This window comes from Chrysemys picta, chromosome 4 (genome assembly GCF_011386835.1).
Source record: "Chrysemys picta bellii isolate R12L10 chromosome 4, ASM1138683v2, whole genome shotgun sequence".
NCBI classification, from domain to species: domain Eukaryota; kingdom Metazoa; phylum Chordata; order Testudines; family Emydidae; genus Chrysemys; species Chrysemys picta.
This window is the reverse complement of record NC_088794.1, coordinates 132,190,626-132,216,998: the sequence shown is the minus strand read 5'-3', so window position 1 is coordinate 132,216,998 and position 26,373 is coordinate 132,190,626. Positions and strand designations below refer to the sequence as shown.

At 44.6% G+C, this 26,373-nt stretch overlaps 1 protein-coding gene across 18 annotated transcripts in view; it reads left to right on the top strand.

The window, feature by feature from the left end:
• BEGAIN (brain enriched guanylate kinase associated) overlaps positions 1 to 26,373 on the top strand; it is a 479,190-nt gene that overhangs the window by 357,024 nt on the left and 95,793 nt on the right. For 9 of the 18 annotated variants that reach the window (XM_065595716.1, XM_065595715.1, XM_065595714.1 and 6 more), the window contains one exon: positions 3,187 to 3,276. The exons of 8 other annotated variants lie outside the window; for them this stretch is intronic. In XM_065595716.1, coding sequence (XP_065451788.1) covers positions 3,187 to 3,276 — 90 coding nt within the window. Of the gene's footprint in view, positions 1 to 3,186; positions 3,277 to 8,724; positions 8,856 to 26,373 lie in introns of those variants that run through there. One more of the 18 variants, XM_065595731.1, reaches the window with a different exon arrangement.

Here is a 26,373-nt window from a genome sequence, read left to right as displayed (position 1 = left end):
GAAGACATTAAGAAGCTAGTTATTTAGATGAAGTCTCCAGTTATGTACCTATTGATCTGCAGATACAAAATGGAGGCTGCACTGAGATCTCTTTCAAATTCAGGAACTTAATTTGTACTCGTACAGGTTTGTTTTTTCCAGTCACCACTTGATAAGAATGGGAGCACAGAAAGAAGTACCATAAGTGTTGGTGTATATCAAGTAATTAATTACACATATGCTAATTAATTAAGAGGCACAGAGTGGGCTTGATAATCACAGCAGGAAGGCAAAGACAGAAACAATCAAACATAAGATTGACAGCTCACTAAAAAAGCACTCTGCACAAATGTACAATAGAAATTAGACATTTCTCCTTGCCTCCTTTATTAATTTTCAGGTTTGTCTAACCTGTAAGTTAGTTGTGATGGAGAAAAATCCACTGAATCTCAGTCTCCACACAGGATCCATGTCAGACTCCAAACTGAGAGAAAACAAGCTTCTCAGAGGCTGTGAGCTTTGCTCTTTTTATAAACCCTGTTACTGTCAAGTAAGTGGTAGACTGTGCCCGTCTCCTACTCAGCCGAGCAGGGAAACAAGGTGTATAAGCCCCCTCTCCAGCATATATACAATCCTGCTCAGCCAAGACAGACATACCCTGATCTTGGGTCTGGTACAGAACCAGCCCATATGTCTTGAATACTTCCTTCTTTGAGCAAAGGGGTGGAGAGGGGACATTCCTGTGGCTCCACCCCCTTGCTGGCCAGAGTAGATGTCCAGGCATGTGCAGAGAGGAGAGGGAAGGAATGTAAACTACACCCTTTCAAAGGCTGCTGTAATTGACCCCATTTTCCTTCTTGCTCCTCAGTCCCCTCTCCCTTTCAGAACAAGCAGGGGTGCAGGGTTCGATTGTACCGAGGGATGTCTCTGAGGTACAATACCCCCAGTGCTAGTCAGTCCTGGGGTAGAGCAGTTTATGTATCAGCATCTGCTCAGGGCTGTGCCTAAAGCATCATCTATCCCTAACTAATCACAAGAAGATTTCAGAGAAACAAGAAAGTTTGCCTGAAATGAGTTACTGGTGGCTAAGCCATAGCACCCCAACACTTATCTCAAACAAGAAACCTCATCTGATCTTCTAAAATGACAAACTTCTCAATGTTGAATCAACAGCTGAAGCATGACGATATCTAGAAACTAATAAGCTCTTCTCTTATTTACACTAGAGTATTTAATTTTTAACACTCCAGCATGGTTAGGCATCATTTCAGTTATTATTCATTAAAATGCTAGAGTATTGGAAGCATACCAGACCACATCGCAAGATAGCAAAACTACAGCAGTTTCTTCAATCAATTGTTAATTGTGAGATGCATATAAAACTGTCCTGTGAATTTGTTACAGTAGAACATCAGTAAGATTATTCCCTCATCTATGGATCATATAGATTTTCCAGGGTTCTTTTAAAGCACTCTCTGATCAGATTCTTGTGAGTGGTGATGCATAGCTGGCATTTCGGTATGGGGTTAACAGATGCTTTGCACAATTCTTCTATTTCGAAAGGGGAACTTTCATTTAAATTCTAAGTTAAATGGCAGGCTGTGGCCATTATTTTCCCAAGTAAAGGCATCATTCTGCTACCCACACACTCAAACAATGGGTATTAATTATTATTATTATCATAGGGTATCAGTCAATGTGCGTAAATCTTATAGTAGTATCTTTAATGGGTACTACAATCCAGAGGGATTATTTTCTTTAATTATATTATTTACTTTGGCAAAGTCCCATTGAGCCAAATTCTGTTCTCAGATTTATCTACGTTAATCTGGAATGATTTCATGGACTTGACTGAGCAAAATGTTACTGTGGTCCTTCTTGGGAATTATCTGAGGAAGGGTTTAGGTCCTCAGGATTTGGCACAAAGCTACTACTATAGTAATAAAGTGTACTTACACAGAGCTGTTCATCAGGGTATTCAAAGTGCATCATCTAGGTATCCCTTGCTTTTGAGATGTAGCTGTTGCCAGCTTCACTTTACCGTAATTGCAGCAATCAGCAAGGTTGTTCTTTACATCATTGTTCCAGTTCTGTTCAGACATTCAATGCAGGGTTATGCAGGTGCAGCAATTACACCCTGTTCTGTATATACATCCCACTACGTATAGAGAAGCCTATAAAAACACATGCTAATGGGTTGTTCTTTATAATACTAAGTACTCTAATTATGAACACTGGAAAGTAGGATATCCTGTACACGTTGTCATTAGCCATCAGATACACTACAAGCTATATAAACATTCTTGGTTGTTAAATATGAATAGTAATTATGTGAACAAAATCACGGTCTTTGTTTCCATGCCAAGAAGTATTAGGCTGCATTTTTAGGCATGCAGGAGAACAATCTGGATTCAGCTTGTAGGGCCAAAGCCTATAGTTCTTACTCAGTTATTACTCAGGAAAACCTCCCATTGACTTTAGTAGGAATTTGCCTAAATAAGAACTGAATAGAATACTGGGAAATATCCAGTCTTCCCAGTACTGCTTGATGTTAATGTTGGGCAGTGATAAATATTGTACAGGAGTTCCTGTTGATGCCTACCTGTTGTCCTTTTGTTGGCTCTGAATCCACTTCTGCTGAGTGTTAATCATGGTTAATGTTGCTTGTTCAGGTTTATTCGCTTTTGTGTTTTCCATTTTCAGCAAACATTTTACAGCTATTTTTCTGCTGCTGTTGGATGTGCACAGTACATGGAATGCAGAACTTGAATCTCAGCCCAGATTTAATTAAACATACTACTGCCACCGTGCAGAAAAGTTACTTTGTTGGCCCAATTGATACGAAATATAAATCTGTTTAAACTGATGTGGTACAGTGGAATTATAAAGACGTAATTACTGAGCGGGTGCTGTTCTAGTGAAGGCAATGAGGATGCACCCATTTAGACCCAGGGTGAGTTTGGTCCTACAAATCTTTTTTGTGAACTACAACAGGTCTCATGCAAGATAACCAACAAAGATGTGGGTTGAAACAACATCTTGTGTGTAGATTTAGTATTGCTTTAAATATAGTGTGAATTTCAATACATTACTTAAATATCTAAATTATGTCATAACCTGCTTATAAACAGGTTGTCTAGCTAGGTTTCCACTCAGATGTCTTATGAGCCATACCTAGCCATGGTTTATCCTCTATTCATGCTGCAGGGTACGAAATTCCTGGGTGCCAACCTGCCTATGGCAACCTAGAATTCTCCAGGGCAGGCTCGCAAAATCTTCACCTACCCTCTGGGACAGGTAATTAAAAAGTGATGTTTTGTTAAGTTATGCTTTCTTTCTAACTTTCTCATGTCAGTAACTTGTTTCTTTTCTTCACGTCAGTCTTTAGTTGCTCACACCCCAACTATACAATATTTCTGAATCAGGGAAGTAGCAGCAAATCTATTTGATAATATTCTAGGTTATTGTCTCATGGCAGCTCGTAGTAATTATTACCAGTATGTATAAAAGCTGCAGTATTTTCAGATTCCTACTATTAGTTAATAGCTTTTCTGTTCATGTGGTTATGAAAATACATACACATTTCATCCATTATTGATGCAACAGTAATTTGACTAGGTTACATTTCTTAATTGCCAATGTTTATATATTTCTAGATCTCTTTTGTTCTTTTTTTCCTTGGGCTCCATGAGTCAGGTTCTCTCAAAGCAATAGGTGCATAGATGATGAAAGGATATGCTGGAGACAGGCTTACATGGAGCAGTCATGATTAATTTTAGCTTGATGTTCCTATATAGCACATAGTATAAAGTAAACTAAACTAATGACTTTTTCCATTTCTTCCACCTACTTGTCTTTCATTTCCTCCTACTATCTCCATGGATTTCTCCTTTGTTCCTTTTGCTGGTATCCACCCAACATCATTAAAAGTTGCAGGTACCTAGAGGTGAAACTGTTCACTCATCCTATAAAATTTTCACTGGGACAAATATTCAAAGTAGAAAATTCATAAGACAACAAAATAATGGTAGGTTTGCCCTTAGGGTGTCTTGTTGCAATATGCAGATTTTCCTCAAAGAAGTGTTGTGGTTTCCCACCCTTACAGAGATCTTAGTGCAAGAAAGAATATATATAGGATTCTTCAGATACTTCTTGGCACACTGTATATTATAGTGTGTACTGAAGAGGGGGAATAGCCATTCGACATTTGGAGAGAAGTAGACTTCCATGAGCGGCAAACATGTCATATATTGGGGAAGCAGTTTAAATTACAGTAGATACCAATCCTTAAGTTCACTGCAAATGACTGCTATTTTTACCATGGTCCAGATATGAGAATAACTTTGCTTCATGGCATCTCTGCTTCCTGTCCTGGCTGAAACCAGGAAGTGACCAATGAAACAAAAATTAAGCAGCATATTTCCACCCTTATAAAAAGTGTTTGAGTTTCAATTTGGTTTGATGTTTGGGAATTCACTTAGTTTCTTATAAAAATGAGCTTGCACTTAGGGAAAAAAATATCACAGCTGGATTTCAAACACTCCCAAGTTTTAGGGTATTCGGATCCTGGATTTTGGATCAGGCCATTTCTAGTTCCTACAAAAATATTTGGCAACTTTTAAATGGAGCAGAGTAAGCCTAAAAGATGATGCTAATATTATTGCATGAGCATCTGAAGGAACTGCAAAATGAACCAATCATGCAAAAATAATTGTGATGATAAAACCTAAAAATAAATTATGAGTTTCAAGGTAAAAACTCCCAAACCACATGCAAACTATTCAAAACTCTTAGTTCTTCAAAGCATATCTGGAAATCTCACCAGAATTGGCTTTCTGGTTGTATTTTAGGAGTTCTGCTTCTGGTTGGGACTAGCAAGTGCATAGGTGTGTGAAAATGAAAGATACTAGCTATAAAAGTTGTCAGTAAAATGTGGGCAGATTGAATTTTATCAAATCTGGTTCACCCATGATTTAAAAAAAAAAAACACACACCACTCCAGTCACTTCATAAAGAAAAGTCTCTTTCTCACTTCAGAGAGCACAAAAGTGGCCCCTGTACTAGGTACAGTACTGTAGGCTGCATTTAAGTAGTAAGTATCTCTTGGCAAAAGGCAAATTCAGGCCATTTCAGTCAGTCTCTAATAAAAACCTGTTAAAAAATTAAGCCACTTTAATCAGTAAATGAGTTCTTGCAGCCACTGCCTGGGCAGGGCTGATGGAGACAGAATCCCTGTGCAGGAGCTTGCTGTACAGTGCTTTTCACACCTGCTGATGAACAGTGCTGCATGTGCTCACCAGCTGTTAGCCCTTCTGATCAGGGCCGGCTCCAGCATTTCTGCCACCCCAAGCAAAAAAAAAAAAAAAAAAAGCCGCGATCGGAGTGAGGGACCTGCCGCCCCCGAATTGCCGCAGGTGCCGCCCCTCTCCTTTGGCCGCCACAAGCACCTGCTTGTTAAGCTGTTGCCTGGAGCCGGCCCTGCTTCTGATGCTGTACAACAATCCCCTGCTTGCTAACCTGGCTCTCTCCACTGCTAAGGGAGAGCTATTGACTAATCCCTGTATAGGAGTTTTGGGGACAGGGGAGGAGGTTTCCTACTCCTCCTTCTCCCCAGTATATCCACATAGGAGAAGACAGAATTTAGCCCTATGCTGAAAAGCCAGTTGAGCTGAGTGTGTAGAATAAAACCACCCACTGCTCAACTAATAAGTCATGACACTGGAACTGGGAGAACAGTTGTTTGAACTGATTTCACAACATGCTGAGCAATGGCACACTTGCTAGAGGTGTACTCATTTAGATTCTTGCAGAATAGGAAACTTGTCAGTTTGCAAGTCCTAAAATAGTGCAGCACAGCATCTAAAACAAAGAGGTGAGGATCAAAATAATGAACTAACAATGACAGCACATATCTGATTTGCCATAATAGCAAGTTGATCACCCAGCTGAAAATCACTTGAAAATATCAGGAAACTGAGGATATATTTAAATACTCAGCTACACAGATTTCATTCAGGAAACATTAGGGGCCATTCTGGCCCCCAGGTAAGCTCTCAATACTCCATAAGTATTGTACACATGTAACTGAGAGCAGCCTTAGTTCCCAAGGAATCTGAATTACATTTACAGGACATAGATTGTTCAGGCTAAATGATGTTCTTTAACTCACCCCATCAAGCGTTGGTGTTTCTGGTGTCTACGCACTGGAGATATATTGTGTTGCCAAAAACCTTGCACAAAAATCCCTATTATTCATCCTTTTTCTCACAGCATGCTGCTCTGACTATAGAACCCAGCCATTGTGTGATAGAGAGCATAGAATGACAAAGAACAGTCCTATAGCAGCTGCCAGCAGAATTTCAGTAGTTACCAACAGTTACCACCCAAGGTATCTGAAATACCACCGCTGTTTCCCATTCTAGGCAACAGCTGTATTGTCTCTGATCCCAGTTGGCAGATGTTTACTTTCTAAAGATTGACCCCTGTATATTCACATTTTGGATACAACACAAATTGCTTGTGTGACTTTTGCCATGAAAGGTGACCAGAGTGCAAGTGTGAATAATAAAAAGGACAACCAGTTAATGAAACTTATTAATATATAGATACACTCTACATACAGAGTATGGGGAGGGGAAAACATTGCTCTTTCTAATTCCTCCTTCCAGAACCAACCTAAGATGTCTTCTCCCAGAGCCAGAAGAATATATACATAGCTACAAACCCTCTGTAAATGCCTGGCATGAAACAAAATTTGATATCTTCCATTGTTGTATGCAGTGTTGTTGTAGCTGTGTTGGTCCCAGGCTACTAGAGACACAAGGTGGGTCAGGTAAAATATCTTATTGGACCAACTTCTGTTGGTGAGAGAGACGAGCTTCTGAGCTTACACAGAGCTATAAAGAAAGAAAGCAGGAACAAGCAGGAGAAAACAGAGGGAAAAGAAGTTGCAAATGTGGGAGATTGTACCCCTTCATCTACCAAGTTCTTTGAATCTGGCTGCTTTATCTGAAGTAGGACAGGAGCTGATTCTCTTTCCTTATTCCACATCATCTTTCCATAGATCTTCCCTGTCCTTTTAAAGGAAGTGATAAAAGAAAAGATTCAATGTGCCTCTGTACATGGCGCTTCACTGATCCTTACTACGTGCTGTATTCTGACAGGCACACAACTTTGATACTGAAAATGAACATTTAAGACATACACAAAACAAAATGGGGCAGTGTGTGGGTGATCAAATGAGCTTCCCCTTAGCAAAGCCATAATAGTGTTTCAGTGTAGCTGTCAGGCTATTCTAGATGACTCAAGAATAAACAAAAAAGAAAAGAAAATAGAAGAAGAAGGAACCATTAATATTATTAGAATATAGCGTTATATGTATGAGAGCTGATGTGGCAGGTCTTCCTTAGTAATAGCCTGAGGGAGTGGAGGAAGTACTTATTCTTAACTGCAAGCCAAAGCAATCATTGACACTCCCTCTCCCCCATCCCAGAAGTTGTGTTAAGGTGATTTGGTGTGATTTAGGGATGCTTTATGAACTGCCTAGAGAGCTTCCACTTTGCTTTCAAACTGTAGTGGTAAAATAGAGGTCTACCTCTAATTTTGCTATCCCCATTTCTTATTCCCTTGATATTTTCTTATTAATTATTATTATTATTCAGGACTTACTAGCCTGGATTCCCTAGAAAAATAGAGGGCAGATCACTGGGTCTCTCTCGGACATTGGAGGATATAAAAAGTAGTCAATGTTCATACAACAACTTAAACTGACTTGCTACAGTGACAGGCAACTTCCCAACAGTCTTTGTTAGGCAAGTTGAGCTATTTGTTACAAATAAATGATCTGACAGACTCAGCCCTTTTTCCTCTTTCTGAATCATCCTTATGACTGCAAGTGTATTTTTGTTTTTCACACATTTTTACCAAATAGTTTATGCAAACATATATCAGCCTTTGTGATATTAGCAAATAACTGAAGTGAACAGTTTGTGATGCTTGGTGTGTGATTGCTCATCTAAGTCACATGGATTTTTTTTCTCCCTCATTGGATGACTGGAACTTTTAAGAGAGGAGAATAGAGAAAAGTAAACAACAAGAAGAGCATACCTTTGTACAAAACCCAGTATCACACATGAACAAAGTGTAGTTGTTCTCCAGTTACACAAATATTTGCAAATGGGCAAAACAAACAACCACTCATAATCTCAATGCATGTTCACAAAGTGTGTGCACTGCAGCGTTCACTGAAGTTAGTAAGAGATAGGAAGCAGGCTCACCTCTTTCCTCTACATTTTGTTCTTCTCTTTTCTAGCTGTTCACCCTTATATTTTCCCCAAACACACAGACAAATTCAAAAGTGATGTAAATTAGATGCCTTTACTCAAGCTCCATTAGACTTATGTGTAACTAGGGTTTGGCAGGAAACAATTCCATTTCAATTTAGGGTTACCATTCGTCCGGATTTACCCGGACATGTCCTCCTTTTTGTGTTAAAAATAGCGTTGGGGGGGGGATTTGTAAATCACTAAAAATGTCCGGGATTTCCCCCCCATGCAGAGCAAGGCACGGCTGGGAGGGCTGCAGGAAAGTCACCGCTCGCATGGGGCTCTGGCAGCCAGAGCCCTTCCCCCGCAGCTTGCCGGGCTGGACTCCGGAGCAGCTGTAGAGCTCCTCCTCCCCCCCCCCCCCTGCATTCTGAGCCGGCCGGTCTGCCGGGCCGTTTACATCGGGCCTCGGCAGCTCCTCCTCCCCTGCTGCCCAGCGCCCCGCTCCGGCAGCACTGTGCAGGGGCAGGGACCGGGTTGTGTGTTGCGCTGGGGAGCGCAGCCACGTGTCCGGCTCCGCACAGAGCCCAACACCATGGTCTGAGCGGCAGGGTAAGGGGGCCAGGGGGCAGGAGAAGGGGCAGGGAGATTTTGGAGGGGGGAGTCAAGAGACGGTGGGGGGTCAGGAGTTCGGGGGGGGCTTTTGGGGGCAGGGTGGAGAAGGTTTTGGGCAGTCAGGGTACAGGTAGGGGGTAGGGTCCTGGGGGGCAGTTGGAGGGGGGTCTTAGGAGGGGGCAGTTAGGGGACAAGGCACAGGGAGGCTTAGGTAGGGGGTGGGGTTCTGGAGGGCAGTTAGGAGCAGGGGTCCCAGGAGGGGGCAGTCAGGGGACAAGGAGCGGGGGGGGGGGCTGTCAGGGGGCAGGCTTGGGGAGAGGGATCGGAGCAGTCAGGGGACAGGGAGCAGAGGGGTTTAGATGGGTCGGGAGTTCTGGGGGGGGCTGTCAGGGGGTGGGGAGTGGTTGGATGGGGCGTGGGAGTCCCAGGGGTCTGTCTGGGGGTGGGGGTGTGGATAAGGGTTGGGGCAATCAGGGTACAGGTAGGGGGTAGAGTCCTAGGGGGCCAGTTAGGATGGGGGGAGGGTCTCAGGAGGGAGCAGTCAGGGGACAAGGAACGGGGGGAGGGTTGGGGGTTTTGAGGGGGGCGGGAAGTGGGAGGGGCAGGGGCGAGACTAGGGCAGGACGGGGCGGGGCTCCTCCCATCCTCTTTTTTGCTTGCTGAAATATGGTAACCCTAATTTCATTAATAATTTCTAGGTTTTGCAGAACGGTTTTGTTCCAATGTGAAACAAAAACAAGAGCTTTTGACATTTTTCATGAAAAAGCAAGAGAGAGATCTCAGAATAGTAAATAGCCTGGTGGTTAAGGCTCTCACCTGCAATGTGGGAAATCAGGTTAAAGGCCCTGCTCCTAATCAGGGAGCACAGGGACTTGAACATGGATCTTCCAGTTCTCAGCCAAGCACACTAGGCTATTGGCTATTCTGAAGTAGAACACAGTCTCTTCACACCTTCCCTAAAGAAATTCCATCCTGGAGCTGAGCATTGTGTCCACTGAACTCTAAATGTTTCCATAAAACATTTCAGTTTTGACAAAATAGCATTTTTGATTGAAAAAAAGTTTCCATCAAGTTCCACATTTGATAGAAAATTTGACCCGCTCTACTTACAACCCTTTGCTAATGTCTATTTAAATATATCAGTTGCTCTAAAAATTGCTGAGTCTAGATAAGTAAGTCAGTTTAGACTCTAAAGAGAATCTAATTAGGATAGCTTGTAGGGTGGGGGCAAAAGAAAGTATAGATTATGATAGTTTAGACTTCCTCCATACTGACTAAGACTTCCTTATTGGTTGCAGTGTTGTTGTAGCCGTGTTGGTCCCAAGATATGAGAGACAAATTGGGTGAGATAATATATTTTTATTGAATCAACTTCTGTTGGGATGCAATGGCTGGCACTTGGCAGGAGTGGCCCCTAGTGGTATGGGAGTTTAGGCTCTCCTGCTCCATCAGGATCTGGCCCAGAGCCCTGAGGGGGTAGCCAAGGTCAGGCACCCACAAGTACCTTAAGACAGTCCTCTCTGGGCCACTTCTTACCCCTCCACACTATAATTCAAGCTTTTTCAGTCTCTAACCAAGATAATGTAGAACAAACATAGTGCCTTTAGTCAGCCTGGCCTCTAGCAGATCGGTTCCTTTCTTCTTAGAGGAGCAGTGTCCATGTCCTTCCTCAGAAGCTCCCAGGGCAGGTCCTTCTCCCTGCCTGGTCAACCTCCTTCTGAGCTGTCTGGGTGCCTTTTAAGCTCCACCTCCACCTGGAGCATGCTCTGCAAGTGTGGCAGGGTGGGTTTGATTTGGGCCCAGAGTTTTTCCTTAACCTTTTCACTCCTACTGTGGGGTTTATACACCCTGTCAAACGGGGAAAAGAGAGAAGCTTTGCTACACAGAGCTCTTCTTCAGACGAAAGCTTGTCTCTTTCCCCAACAGAAGCTGGTCCAATAAAAATATTACCTCACCCACCTTGTCTCTCTAATTAGATGTCTTTAGTCACTTTTGACTTAAGCCACTAGCCTTCTGATTTTTGCGTGTGGCACATTCATCTTTCTCTCTCATACATACAGCCTCATCTCACTCAGGTATTTAACCCTCAAAAGTGTCTCTTCAGCAAAACTGGCTATCTTGTTAATAAGAGCTGCAAATGCATTTTGAAGACTCCGGATACAAATCAAGTTAACAGAAATATTAAATCACTCTTCAGAGATCTGACTCAGATTTTCTATGCAGGAGAATTATATGAACTGCAGTGGCTGGCATAACTAGCAGTGCTGTCTATGATACAATATGAGTATCATGATTTATAGCAATAAGTTATTTCCTCCCCATCAGCTATGCTGCATCCTGGATTCCTCAGTGTTCGACAGAATAGAATATTCCCCAAAATAGAGGTTTGGATTCCCCACTGTTCACTGTTATTTGGTTAAGTCTTGTCCTCTGCAGTTTTCAGCACCTCAGGGAAACCTGACTGCCTAGTGAAGAGACTTCATTTAATAACTTATGAGTTTTAATCTATTCCTGAAAGCTGTAAATGAATAAAAATTCATTATGTTTCAATTTGACCCAAAAAGAGCCTTTGGTTACTGATAGTACATATAGAATAGAGCAGTGATTCCCAACCAGTTTGCCTCAACACATTGGTGTGCCGTCAGGCCTGAACAGGTGTGCCATGGAATTTTGGGAAAAGTACATGTGAGAACAAGGGGAGGAAAGCTGCCTTCTGATTGGCCATCTGCCACACTGCCCTGCCTCCTCCAGAGGTGGAGCAACCAATCAGAGATCAATCTCCCTCTCTTCTCCCCTGCCCCTCCCCTTCCATCCTCAGCTGCCAGCTGGGGGCAGGGGGAAGAGCCTTTGGAGCGTGAAGTGTGCCATGGCAGAGAAAAGGTCGGGTACCACTGGAGTAGAGGAGACTTTGTATAGCCATATTGTGAACATATGCCAAGAAACACACCATTTTCTCCTGAGAATAATGGCATTCACTGCACATAACAGCTGGCAGCTGATCCTCTAAGGATTTTTTGCACATCTAAGTTTAACTATTCATCTTTTCATATGATATTTATATTGAATTCAATGTGCTGGGAAGTTCTAGGCGTTCAGAATGTATGTTCTCTTCACTAACCAGCATATTGTGGCCCTCACATACTTGCCACAGCAGAGATGACCGATACCTGTTGGTAGGTGGGGGGGGGCACAATTTAAAGGTTCAGCCACCCCCAGAACAGCTTCAGTCATGCCCCCCCAGACAGCCCCTCCACTTACCCTCAGTTTCCCCTCCTGGAAAGCATGGCCCCTCCCTGCAAATCCCAGCTGTTGCTCCTGTCTCTCCCCATTGGGCACAGCTCACAGCTTGCTGGCTCCAGCAGTTACCATGCAGGGAGGGGGCCCTGCTGCACCAAGTGTTTGAATAGGGCCAGCAAATGCTAGCGTAAATCTGGGGGGGGGCACGTGACCCCACAAGCCACCTCCACCCTTTCACACCTTCCCCCTTGCCCCCCCCAACATTGCCTCTGTATCCTGGGCTCTGTATCCTGGGATAGGAATAATTCCCATTTAATCCAGACTGCGTTAGGCTGATGCAGTCAAAACGTGATTCCAAGCTATTTTAAGTTAAGGGATGCAACAGTTCTGCCCTCGTTTGAGCTAGTCCATGATTTCAGCAGGGCTCAGACAGGTATATTTAGCAGAATTTCTCTTTCTGGGTTATAATTGTGTTAATTCTGCATTAGTTGTCTGTACCCTGGGGAACAAAGAACAAAAGTAAAGTAATCACCCCAAATACTGCAGTAGTACTATTGTAAGATATTGGTCCAGATCTTCACCTCATGTAAGTGGGTTCCTTTACCTCTGGCTCATAGTGTTTAGGACCATAAATGCTATAGTACTTAAAGATATAAATAAATAAAAGGATCTCTTGCTCTCCTCTCTGTCTCCCCTTTCATGTGACCCCTTAGTGTTTGATGGTTGTTGGTATGCCATCTTGAGCTCTTTAGGTATATTTGGAACTACAATCAGGGACCCCATCCATTTGTGTGTGTATATGGATGGGGACCGGGAGCTATAAAAGCAACTTGACATCCAAATCTAGCTCACTCAAGCATTTATTCTAAAGCACATACATTTCCTCACACCCACACAAACACTCACTTGTCAGCAGCTTTCCATACATGAATGGAAAAATCAGGACATAATTCAGTAAATGCACAATACATTCTCTGATGCTCAAACCCTTTGAAAAACATAGGCCTATGAGACCGGACAAAGAAGGGCCTGTGACAATTAGGGTCCAGACACCCTAGGGAAAGAGCAGGGAGTCTGAACCTCAAAGAATAAGCAATTGAATCAACTGGATGGATACAGTGTTATTGTGTGTAAAATATGTCAAATAAGGTCAGTTTCAAGTCTCCTTCTTATGGGCTTTTTTCCCCTTTTATTTTATTTTCTCCTGGCATGGCAACTATTGGTTATTTAGGGTGGGGAAATTCTAGCTAGGAGGTCTTAATGTTTTCCCATTACCACCAATGGCCCGTGGTTTGTCTCTTCCTGGGTATTGTGACTAAGTTCCTCCTCTATCTTGGTGAGTCCTGTGCTTATTGGCAGATTTTTTTGCCTCAGAGATTCACCATGTGGGTTGGGGAACAGCCCAGAGACCTTCCCCTCTGGAAGAGCCCACAGTCCATTTGGGGGCGGGGGGACCCAGGCCCACCCTCTACTCCGGGTTCCAGCCCAGGGCCCTGTGGACTGCAGCTATCTATAGTGCCTCCTGTAACAACTGCATGACAGCTACAACTCCCTGGGCTACTTCCCCATAGCCTGCTCCAAACACCTTCCTTATTCTCACCACAGGACCTTCCTCCTGGTGTCTGATAACACTTGTGCTCCTCAGTCCTCCAACAGAATACCCTCTCACTCCCAGCTCCTCACACTCACACCACAAACTGAAGTGAGCTCCTTTTTAAAACCCAGATGCCCTGATTAGCCTGCCTTAATTGATTCTAGCAGCTTCTTCTTAATTGGCTCCAGGTGTCCTAATTAGCCTGCCTGCCTTAACTGGTTCTAGCAGGTTCCTGATTACTCTAGTGCAGCCCCTGCTCTGGTCACTCAGGGAACAGAAAACTACTCATCCAGTGTCCAGTATATTTGCCCTCTACCAGACTCCTGTACCCCACTGGTCTGGGTCTGTCACAGTATGTACAATGCTAAGGGCTTGGAGCTGGTTGCGGAGGCAACCCCTCCTTGCCTCTCTGACCACCTCCCTGTTGTGAGGTGGAGCTGACTGTTGCAGCACAAATTATGAACACAGTTTTATATCTTCATAAATATATAAGCACTGTCTGTATACATCTCATAACGACCATCAAGTTCAGACCATGACAAGCTTTCATAAAAGAGCTTACTTGACCTATTTTTATATACACTAATATTGAATCAACTGGTTGTATAAAATTGCTTATTCTTTGGAGTTCAGATCCCCCCTGTTCTCCACTTGGGGTGTCTGGACCCTGATTGTCACAGGGCCATATATAGGAAAAGACCCTCCATCATCAAGGACTGAATTTGTAAGGAGCTCAAGTCTGTGCACACCCACATTCAGGTCGGAGGGTGGGGAGGGGCATACAGGATATTTACCTGTGCAAATCCAATTTGAGCATGCAGTTAATTATACTTGGGCCCAAACAACCTAGTCTGAACACCTCAAATCTTTGGGGATGTATGGATTGGGTTCCAGATCTATGCTTCAGAGTGGTCCTCTGTTTCTAGAATGGGCTGAAACGAAATCCCATATTTAAATCCTCCTGAATGTGGCAAAGTTCAGATGTGGATCCAAACTTTGCAGTTTCGGCCCATCTCTCCACTTAACATGTGCACATATCAGTTTGTTCACAAAAGTACAGAGATATCAGCTTGGGTTTTCCATTGCCCCTTTTCTAAGTGTTCCCCTTAGTATCATTTGATACTGATCATTTGATACTTGGTGAGGTAGGATATTCTATTCCCAAAAGACCTGCCCAACACAGTAATACAATTGCTGGTTCATTTGGGACCTTTAGAATAATCTGGAGAACATTTGGAAAAATCTTGAGCATTTTCTTTCAGAGTAAAGTTCTCAACAATATTGTGCTGCTGACACAGCCAGAATGCACTGGCATATCTCTGTTCCCTCTTCTGCCTTCTCCTCCTCAACCTGGACTTGGATGGCTATACTGCCCCCATTTGGGCTGTTTAATATTTGTACTAGGATAGGCACAGTAGGCATTTACTTTTCCCTCTCCTTAGTCAGCATTTCCTGTACCTCAGTTTCCCCTTGCTGGTCTGCAGTCTTCCTGTGCTGGTTGGTAGTTTGCATCTCAGTATCCAGTTCCCCTGTGACTGGTTGGTATTTTAGCTCATGGATGCATGAAACAATAGGGGAACAGAAGCAGGCCCCACAGTCACACAGCACTCCTCCCTACCCTGTTGAGCCTTCTCCTCCTCAATAGATAGTCAGCTCAGCCCGCACTAGCAAGAAGTTGACAAGGGCGTGCGTAAATACAGAGATGTGGGGAAAAGTGCAGCCAGAATATGAGATTCTGGCGGCACTGGAAAAGGGGTTTCAACTCTAGGCAGAAATGTACCATGGTTTTCCCTCGCCACAGAAGAGGCAAATGTTGGGACTCCATGAACCACGCCAACAACACGCCTGTGTTCATGTCTCTATGAAGGAGCTACCGGTTTATGTTCCCGGGTGGGCTTAACCCAGATTAGCATTAGCTTTGCAAAAATGTCACCCTTCCCTGCAGTTCTGCAAGCAGAACATTTAAAAATGTAAGCACCAGACAAGTAGAGACCATACAGCAACTCTTGCAGTCCCTCAGAGCTTTCTGCCATGGTCCGTACAACCCTTGTCTTTCTCCTCTAGAATAAGATACCCTTCCACAGTCAGCTCCCAGTCACTAATGCATCCCTGAGTTGCCTCAGAAACTTGACTAGGAATTAACCCCTGAAACCCCAGGCAATAGTATGACTCAGCAGACACTGGAGAGGAGTATGGCAGACCTTCATTGTCCCCTCTAGGGTACCCGACAGGCCTGGGCACTTCTTCAGAAGGATCTATTCTAGAACTCTGGTGGTCCAATACTGGCAAGTATGGGTAGTCACACTGTTCACGGACACACATGATGGTGCTAAAGTAGTTTTTCATGTCTGCTTTACATTCATATAAGCAAACCAATAAAATATGTATTAAATTTTGGAACAGAGCAGTTTGCTGAGAACAACATGATGAAATGTCTGCAAACACATTTTTAATGAGGGAAAGTGAAAACATCCTACAGTGAGAGGTTCCCTGTAGATAGAATAAATATTTAGAATCTTATTGACTATCCATTTTATAGAGAGATTTTAGCTAATCAAAATGGATAATAGCTTAAAAACCATTAGTTATCACAGCAGAAGTGCTTTAGAGATCATTAGAAGAAATGAAGAACCACTGATGCAAAAGTTATTTCTTTGTTGGATTTTGTTCTATCCTGCCATTCCTTGCTCATTCGAAACTTATTATGAAGAGGATGTGAGTTTTGGGAAGTGAGAAAATGCAGGATTAGACCCTCTCTGAGCTGTACTGCACAAGGGGCTACATATTTCCACTTAGGCCCGGTCTACACTACATGGTTAGGTCGATGCAAGACAGCTCACGTCAACCTCGCTGTGGAAGTGACTTCACATAAATTTGGCTCCCGCCAACGTAAGTGCCCTGCTATGCCAACTTAATAACACCATCTCCCCGAGTGGCATAGAGTCAGGGTCGATGTAATTAGATTGACACAGTGTCAGTGTCGACACTGCATTACTTACATTGACTGTTACTGGCCTCCAGGAGCTGTCCCACAATGCCCCACACTGACCGCTCTGGTAACCATTATGAACTTCACTGGCCAGGAGTCAGGAAGCCTCCCTCCCCTTTAAAGCTCCGCAAATTTTTTAAATTCCTTTTCCTGGTTGCCTGGCTTGGCAAGCACACCCAGCAGCTCTCCATTGTTGAATGGAACTGCCCACCTGACCATGCCTGCTACATGCTCCAGAGGTGCTCCTGCCTGGAGTACACAGGAGGTGTTGGATCTCCTGGACCTGTAGGGAGAAGAGGCTTGCAGAAACAGCTCGAACCAGCCACAGAAACATTGACATCTATGAGCAGATTGCTCAGGGGATGTAGGAAAAGGACTACAACAGGGACCAGCATCAGTGCTGAGAGAAAGCCAAGGAACTGTGGCTGGCATACCAGAAGGCCAGGGAGGTCAACAATCGATCTGGTGCAGAGCCGCAGACCTGCCACTTTTACAAAACCTACGTGCCATCCTTGGCAGAGACACTGCCACCACCTCCAAGAGCACCATGGATTCTTCTGAGGAGCCTGAGTCCCAGGCCCCTGCCATGACCAGCAAGGAGGATGGGGTGGAGGAGGAAGAGGAGGAATATGGAGGACAGGAATATGGAGGAATACTCGGGAATCCAGCTGTGCAGCAAACCAGGACCTGTTTTCAACACCACCACAGTCCAGCCTGTCCTGACAGTCAAGCACTGGCGAGTCTGATGCAGGGGAAAGAACCTCTGATAAGCGTGCTGTTTATTTTGAAATTACAGGGATGGCACCACCAAAGTAGCAGGATACATCTTTTGATTTGCCCGTTTGAACTTGTGCTAGAAGAGGTAGTGAAACAACCAAGAGGTAGAGTTGCTATTTGCTTTTCATTCCCCTCTAGAATTAGGCAGTGGGAGCTACATGGAGCAGTTTGTTTATATGCAGTGGGATGGCCCGTGAATCCTCCATGGAGATCTTGATGAAACTTCCATGGAAGTACTCTGCAATCCTCTGCTGATGATTTCTGAGGAGGGCTGCCTTATATCTTCCTCCATGGTAGGACACTTTCCCAAGCCACTCAACAATAACTTCAGCAGGCACCATTGCAGTACACAGGCTAGCAGCATATGAACCCAGGCGGCATTGGGATGCCAGCAGCAGCTGTGCTCTCTCTCTGCCTCTGTTACCTTAAGAAGTGAGATATCAGCTAAAATCACCACCACCGGTGGAAAATGGCGCCAGTATTCAGTTCCATTGCCCTAGACAACTATAATCATGCTAGTGAGCTATTCCCCCCTCATGTCCCCTACCCCCTTAAGGGCCATACTCACCATGGCTGGTGCTGTGACTGACGCCATGCTCTATCAGTCCCAAGCAGAAGTGAGAATGTAGGGCTTACATTTTGAGGAGGAAGGAGAGTGAGATGAGCATCTTAAGTTTTGATTTCCAGTATGAATACACTGACAATGGTACATCTGTGTGTTGTATCTGCAGCTGCTGCCATTGCGGCAGTCAGGATCTCCCTCTCCACACCTGCAGAATGCCTGAGCCAGATAAGGAGGAGAAAGAAAAGGACTCAGGATGACATGTTCCAGGAGATCCTGCAAACCAGTGCTGCATCAGAGAATGAGCACAGGGCCTTGCAGACAGCCTGGACAAAGATAGAGTGGAGAGGAGAAAGGTGCAGGAAAAGAAGAGGGACATTCAGCAGGAGATGTTTGCACTTCTCAGACAGCAAACAGAGATGCTTCAGACTCTGTTAGACTTGCAAGTTCAAAAATTCCATGCTCACCTCCCTCTGCAGCCCATATAAAACTCTGCATTGGGACCTCCCTATACACCCCCTCAGCATTCCATGTGGCATAAGGGATTTGCACAATTTATGCGAAGACACTTCCACAGCTAGGTTGACGTAAGCTGCCTTGCCTCCACCCAGGGGGACACTAAAGAAAATAACAGCTTCACAGACATTACTCTGAAAGACACAGTTTGTGTATATGTACCTGAAATGAAAAAGCCTGTTCTTTCCCCTTCATAAGTTCTGTTCCCTTAATTTATTAAGTGCTAAGTGTCTTTTTTATTTGCCTGGTTCATGTTACAGAATAAAGGTCTATTTTTTGGAACATAATTCATCTTTATTAGTTCACAACATATGCTGGCTGGTGAGGAGCAGGTCTGACAGCGATCAATTTCCTGTTACTGCACTGTGTCACAGAACCCATAACATCATTCACAAACAATATTAATAGGTGTATTGACAATGTTAGATTCCTACATACACAGCAATCCCTACAAAAGAGCAAGACCAGGTAGAGCACACTACAGCAACACACAATACTCTGGCTCACTATTAAAATGGTTTTTCAAAGCTTCCCTGGGCCATATAGTTCTATGTTGATCTCTTCTTATAGCCCTTGTATCTGGCTGTGCAAATTCAGCAGACAGCCGCTCCACCTCTGCCCTGCACCCCAGCAGAAACTTTTCCCCTTTTGCTTCATATATACCTCTACCCCACTATAATGCGACCCGATATAACATGGGTTCGCATATAGCACGGTAGCAGCGGGGCTCTGACGGCGCTTTAAAGGGTCCCGGGCTCCGCCTGCTGCGGGGAGCCCGGGGCGCTTTAAATCACCACCGGAGCCCTGCCACTGCTACCCCGGGGCTGCGGCAGTGGGGCTCGCCGGCAATTTAAAGGGCCCAGGGCTCCGGCTGCTGTGGGGAGCCCCAGGCTCTTTAAATCAGAGCCCTGCCACTGCTACCCCGATATAACGGCGTTTCACCTATAACGCAGTAGGGATTTTTGGCTCCCCACAGCCGCGTTATATCGGGGTAGAGGTGTATATTATGCAGGACACAGCAGGCAACTATAACCATTGGGATATTTTTCTCACTGAGATCCAATCTTTTAAGTAAGCAAGGTGAATGACCCTTCAAATGATCAAAGGCATATTTAACTGTCATTCTGTATCTGCTGAGCCTGCAGTTGAAGCGCTCCTTGGTGCTGTCGAGATGGCTGGTGTATAGCTTCATGAGCCAGGGGCAGGGCCGGCTCTGGCTTTTTTGCCGCCCCAGGCAAAAAAGCCTCCCCCCGCCCCCCGGCGGGGAGCGCAGCCAGGGAGGCTGCCAAGCCCAGCCGCAGCCCCGCTCTTCCCGACCGGCCAGAGCGCCTGGGGGAGGGCGGCAAGCCCGGCCGGGGCCCCGCTCTCCCCGACCGGCTGGAGCGCCGGGGGAGGGCGGCGAGCCCGGCCACGGCCCCTCTCTCCCCGGGTGAGCGCCGCCCCCCTCCAGGTGCCGCCCCAAGCACATGCTAGGAGGGCTGGTGCCTGGACCCGGCCCTGGCCAGGGGAGCAAGGGGTAGGCTGGGTCCCCCAAGCTCACTACTGGCATTTCAACATTCCCAATGGTAATCTGTCAGTCAGGAAAGAAAGTCTCTGCTTGCAGCTTTCTGAACAGTCCTGTGTTCTTAAAGACACATGTGTCATGCACCTTTCCTGGCCAGCCCACAATGATGTTGGTAATGCATCCCGAATGATCCAGAAGCACATGCATAACCATAGAAAAGCAGCCTTTCTGTTGATGTACTCTGTGGCAAAGTGGTCTGGTGCTAAAACAGGAATGTGTGTGCCATCTATCACTCCTCCCCACCCTAGTTCAGGAACCTCATTACTGCAAGACCATCCACTATGTCCTGCACATAGCCCTGAGTCACAGTCCTGTGTAGCAGGAGGTGATTAATGGCCCGGCACACGTGAATGACAACAGCCCCCGCGGTGGATTTCCGACTCTGGCATTGCAAGTTTCCACAGTGCAATCAACACTCGCTTCGCAGCTGTCAGTGCAGCTCTCATTTTGGTGTCCCTGTACTGGAGGGCTGGGGCAAGTTTGACACACAGATCCAGGAATATTGTCTGTGCATCCAAAAGTTCTGCAGCCACTGCTTGTCATCCCAAACCTGCATGACAATGCAATCCCGCCAGTCAGTGCTTGTTTCTCAAGCCCAGAACCAGCGCTCCTGCTGTTTCCTGAATGCCACCAACAACCTTGAATTGTTTCTTCCTATGTCCCACAGCAATCTAGCCTCCAAGGCGTCATTATGTTTCCCGCAGTTCCTCTTATGGCTCTGCAAATACTGAAGGATCAGGTGCCCTGTGCTTGCAACACTCATGACAATAGTACTTCTGTCAGAGATGGTGGACAGCGAAAAGGGACGTGCGGGTTTGTGGGACTTTGAAAAGAAAGCGTGAAATATTATGGGCTGCAGATGAAATTATGGGATGGAGAACACTGTATTATGGGAAATTGACCCCATGCACCCAGTTATCCCTGCGCAACTCGTTTTGACCCCATCGGGCATTGCAAGGACTTCCCAAAAGACCCTGCACTGGAATGTGGCAAGTTGCACAGTGGGATACCTACCTATGCTGCACTGCATTCTGCATTAATATAAGTGTTCCTAGTGAGGAAGCACACTGCCAATGCAAGGATCCAAGTGTGAACGCACAAGTGATTTAATAAGTGCAGCAGCTGTATGCTGAGGTAACTTAGGTCAACATAATTTTGTAGTGTAAACATGGTCTTGTCTTTGAAGTTGTCAGCAAATGTGGCTTTCCTGCCTTTTCTTTTTTTAAATCTTTGTCTTGATGCTTTAATGGAAGAAGGGTGGGGGGAGGGGGAGAAGAGAATAGGTCCACTCTATTTTCCCCACTAAATCATTTTCCTGTGTTTTTAATTATAATAAAGAATATATACCATGCAATGAAGAACTGTGAATGCCTGTTGGCAACAGTAGGTAAATCCTGAATTAAAATGTAGTGATTCTCTAGTATAAGAGAGTATGGTCATCCTGCCTCTGCAGAACTGGTTTATGACAACTGGGGTGGGGGGGGGAAGGCACTTTTGCATTAAATGGAACTAGGTTTTGGAAGGTCATTGTTTAAGAGGAAAGAAAAAATGCAATGTAATTGACATAACTGCATGAAAATCCACCTTTGATCAATCTCTCTCTGGTACCTTCTTGACAGTGCTATATCAAAACAGCATGAACCCTTTCCAACATTGTATGGGTTACCAATCAAAAAAAAATCAGAGTGATACACAATGAAAACTATCCAAAAAGATACATTTTCTTTTATAGATACCAGATTTGTAGAGCAAGAAAATTATATCACCAAGCAGACGGAAAAAGAATTATAGCATTAAATTGTGTGGGATTACCAGTGCTCAGTAGTGAGGGGAAATGGTTTCAGAGCTGCACCCCATATGTAGAATGCAGGAAAGCATGTCAAATATTCTTAAAATTGTGAAAAAGAAAATTTGTGCCAAATTCATCCCTGAACTCCACTGACTCTGTTGGAGTTATGCGAGCTCTGAACTTGACCTATTACATTTTCTTTCTGAAAGAAAATATTCTTCCCTTGTCTATCTAGTGTTGTTTCTGTCTCTTGTTGTCTTACCTTTGCTTCCTGTGTTTTTCCATGGACAACTGGAAGCAAAGTAAAGCCTGTGTCTAATCAGCAAAAAAAAAGCAATGGTCTTTACTTGAAACTGGTAAGGTGTGTGTATGGTGATTCATTCATGCACAAATATACAGCCATAGATAATCCTTCTCCATGCTACCATACGTTAGGATCGGTCTCTGCTTTCATTCTTAACCCCATTCATTCTTGAAACTGGTAAGGTGTGTGTATGGTGATTCATTCATGCACAAATATACAGCCATAGATAATCCTTCTCCATGCTACCATACGTTAGGATCGGTCTCTGCTTTCATTCTTAACCCCAATACTGGAGATTTATTAGGCCCCGATTCAGGAAAAAAATCCCTATTCAAGAGAATTAAGCATGTGTTTAAATCCCATTGAAGTCAATAGCACTTAAGCACACACTTAAAGTTATAGAGTAGCAGCCGTGTTAGTCTGTATCCGCAAAAAGAAGAACAGGAGGACTTGTGGCACCTTAGAGACTAACAAATTTATTAGAGCATAAGCTTTCGTGGACTACAGCCCACTTCATCCGAAGAAGTGGGCTGTAGTCCACGAAAGCTTACTTAAAGTTATGTACATTGTGTTGTCCTGAATTAGGATAGACTTAATCACATGCTCAAGTGCTTTCCTGAACTGGGGTTTTATTGGTGTATTTGTTTGTGAACATTTGGCTGAGTTTCCTGGTTTTCAGCATTCCCTCTCTTCCCTTACTCTTCTTCCTGCCCACCAATCCCTGAATCTTATTTCTATATTTCTCAGCTTTCAAACTTTTTGTAAGATTTTATTTATATATTTTATTTTAAATTATATAGGTTTTACACACACACACACACCTTTGACCGTATCATCAATTTTTTAACATGGAATGTAATATATTATATACTGCATGTTACTAAAGCAAACTCTCTCGTATACTTTTTAACTCTTAAAAAAAAATCTTAAAAAACAAACAACCAGTTTATCCATCAGAATGAGTTAAAACGGATGTTAAATAGGAGTTGTTAATTTTTAATTCATTTTTAAATGTTGATACTAGAAGGTAAATGTTGGACAATTTGGTCTTTCTATTTAAAAAAGTAGTCGCTGGGTTATGTTTCTAGGAATGGTCCTCTCCTTTTCTCAGTGTATGGACAGCCCCTCGTTTCAGAATCACTGCTTACTGAAATAGCATAAACCCTGGTCTTTAAAGTAGCCTAAATATGTTCTATCAACACTTTCTCTTCAATTTTATATACTTATAGTTGTTGCCTATGGTCCTGAGTCAGCCAAGCATTCAAGCATGTACTTAACTTTAAGCAAGTGAATAACCCATCCCTATTTGGCAAAGCACATAAGCACTTATACCCTTCAAAGCTGACTTCATGGGGACTAAAGCATCTGCCTAAAAATTAAGCACGTTTGAATGCTTTGCTTAACTTGGGCCATAAGCAACAAATGGGTCTCTGTTTAACATAGTATTCCTGCTTCTCCTTTCTTCTTCCTAAAGTGCTCATAGAATAATGTATCATAGTAATATTATAAGGCCGACTATAACTGTATGCATAATTCTAAAGATACTTCCCTAAAAGCAGCCACTATGGACCTGTTCCAAAATGCACTGGAGTCCATGGAAAGATTCACTGTGCACTTTGGATCCAGCCCTATATTTGGTGTATAGTTCCTTCAAGGTACTGATCCTTTAGGAAGAAGAGAAAAAATAGAAATCCAGAGGCCGGTGTTAAGCAGAGAAGCATTTGTTCCCTGAATTAAGATATATTATTTTTAAAATAGTGCAACTACTAGTGGTAAACCAAGTACAACTGTAATCATACAAAAAATTCAATAAAAATAGAACATGGTGTTGGCAAAACATTAGGCTATTTCCAAGATTTAGGCTACTCTGTTACAGTAAGCAGGAATTTTAAAGCTTTTTCCTTTAATATACGTAGGTTCTTTTTGTAACAAAAAGAAGAGCTACCAATGAGAGCCAGTGTATTAAAGACAAGTCAAATAAGTGCAGTATTGCCAACTCTGACAATTTTATCTTGACTCTAGCAATTCTGGGGTAGATTTTATCTGTCTCATGAAAATATGATGAAAGGCACCAACTCATGAATTTTCCTTGATTCAGTATGGCCACCATCTCCTATTACTGTCAATGGGTCTGAAGATGGCCATCTATCCCTACTGTCTATCTATTTGTGGAAATGAGGCTGCACTTAATAAAGATAGCTACCACCTCCCACTATTTTCAATTAGATTGAAGACACACCCACAGGCAAAATGGCTACCGCTCAGTTCAGGGGTTCTTGACGGGACATAGACTGTGAGGAGCAATATGGATACTATGAAAGGTGGATGGGACAAGTGAGAGGGGGTAGGCATGGGGGAACAGGAGGCAATTTAGGAGTTACAGGGAAATGGGTTGCAGGGGATGTCAGGCGCAGGAGGGAGGCGTGGGTGTCCAGAGAAGTGGGAGGCAGATAAGGTGATCACATATCTAGTGTGAAAAATCAGGACAAGGGTGGGGGGAATAGGCACCTATATAAGGCAGAGCTCCGAATATCAGGACTGTCCCTATAAAATCGGGACATCTGGTCACCCTAGAGGCAGGAGCACTGCCAAGTCTTGGGCAGAGAAGTAGTAGGGGGGAGAGTCAGGGAATTGTTGCTTCTTGCAAAAGCTGAACCAATCCCATAGTGTGCTGGAACCCCATATCTCCTGTGGGTGAACACTATTCACAAAGTGATCATTCCATATCTGACCTGTCAGTCCCCATCCTCAAGGAAACCTGCACAACACTTTCAAAAGACAAGCCTGGGATCTTAAATTCATAACTTTGCTAGACACTAAAAATCATGGACTAAACAGAGACATTGGATTTATCGCTTATTACTGTAGAGAGGGTTCATCCCTTTCTGGGGTAGCAGGAAACCACACCGCCTCCCTTAGTCCTTGCACGGCCCCCTGGGGAATCGGTCGGGCCCCAGGAGTCCTGGTTCAAGTCGTCCGGCAGGGGGCTGAGCACACACAGGTAACAATTAGAAGATAACAAGCCCAGGCCTAGGTCAGGGCGGGGCAGCGATGGGTTCCAGGCTCAGGCGGGGGCTGAGCAGCAGTTTAGATAGTCAACAGGCCCAGGGCGGGGCAGCAATGAGTTCAAGGCTCAGACCCTCGGGCAGAGGCTGAGCAAACATAGGTAAATAGCAAACCCAGGTTTCAGGCTCCGAGGGGCCTGGGAGAGGGGGAGACTGCCACCCACGCGTTGGGTGGCAGGGGGGACGCAGGTCCACCCACTCCACTGCATCCCAGCCTGGGACCCTAGCAGCAGCCAAAGGCCCACTGCTGTCAGTGGGAATCCCAGCCGCAACACACTGACATGGGTTCCGGCTGTGTTGCCACAAGACTCAGGTCGGCTGCCCCCGGGCTACTTCCCAACTTCCCCTCTGGAGGTACCTGGGTCAAAGGGGGCCCTCGGGGGCGGGGGGTCGATCACCATTGGATGCGAGGGGCAGCTGGCGAGGGGTAGGCTCAGCGACTCTCCCACACGCTGATCCGTGTCGAGTGTTGGCCGGTCAGGCCAGTCTTCAGGTCCGCCGCTGGTTGCTGGAGTCTCCCCAGTGGGAGCTGGGCTGGAGGCTGGCTGGCTGCCTCTCGAGCGAGCTCTGGGGTTGGGCTCTTATACTTCCTGTCTAGCCTCTGACCCTCTGGGGGGGCAGGCTTGGAGTACTCTGGCTCCGCCCACTCTGGTGTCCAGCAGAGCTAGTCCCTCTCCGGGGCACCAGGGAACCACCCCACCAGCCTACAATTACAAAAATATATAACCCAGTAACTACCCTCCAAGTCCTCCCCGAGTTGCCTTTCCAACCCCTCCTTTCCTCCCCGCCTATGACTGGAAGGGTGTTAATGGGCCACTTCATCTTGAATGGTCCCATGAAATATGAGTTAACTACTTATGCTAAACAATCTGACTTGAAGATGAGCTCTGTGTAAGCTCAAAAGCTTGTCTCTCTCACCAACAGAAGTTGGTCCAGTAAAATTACCTCACTCATCTTGTCTCTCTATTGAGACATTATCACTTATGTACATTAAAAAGTTATTTCATCTGTGAATCTGTAACTCATCAACCCTACACATTAACAAATTCTATGTGTGAGTGTGACTCATGTTGCCTTAATTAGGTCAGTTTGTCTAGAGCCAGCCCATTTTTTCCCCA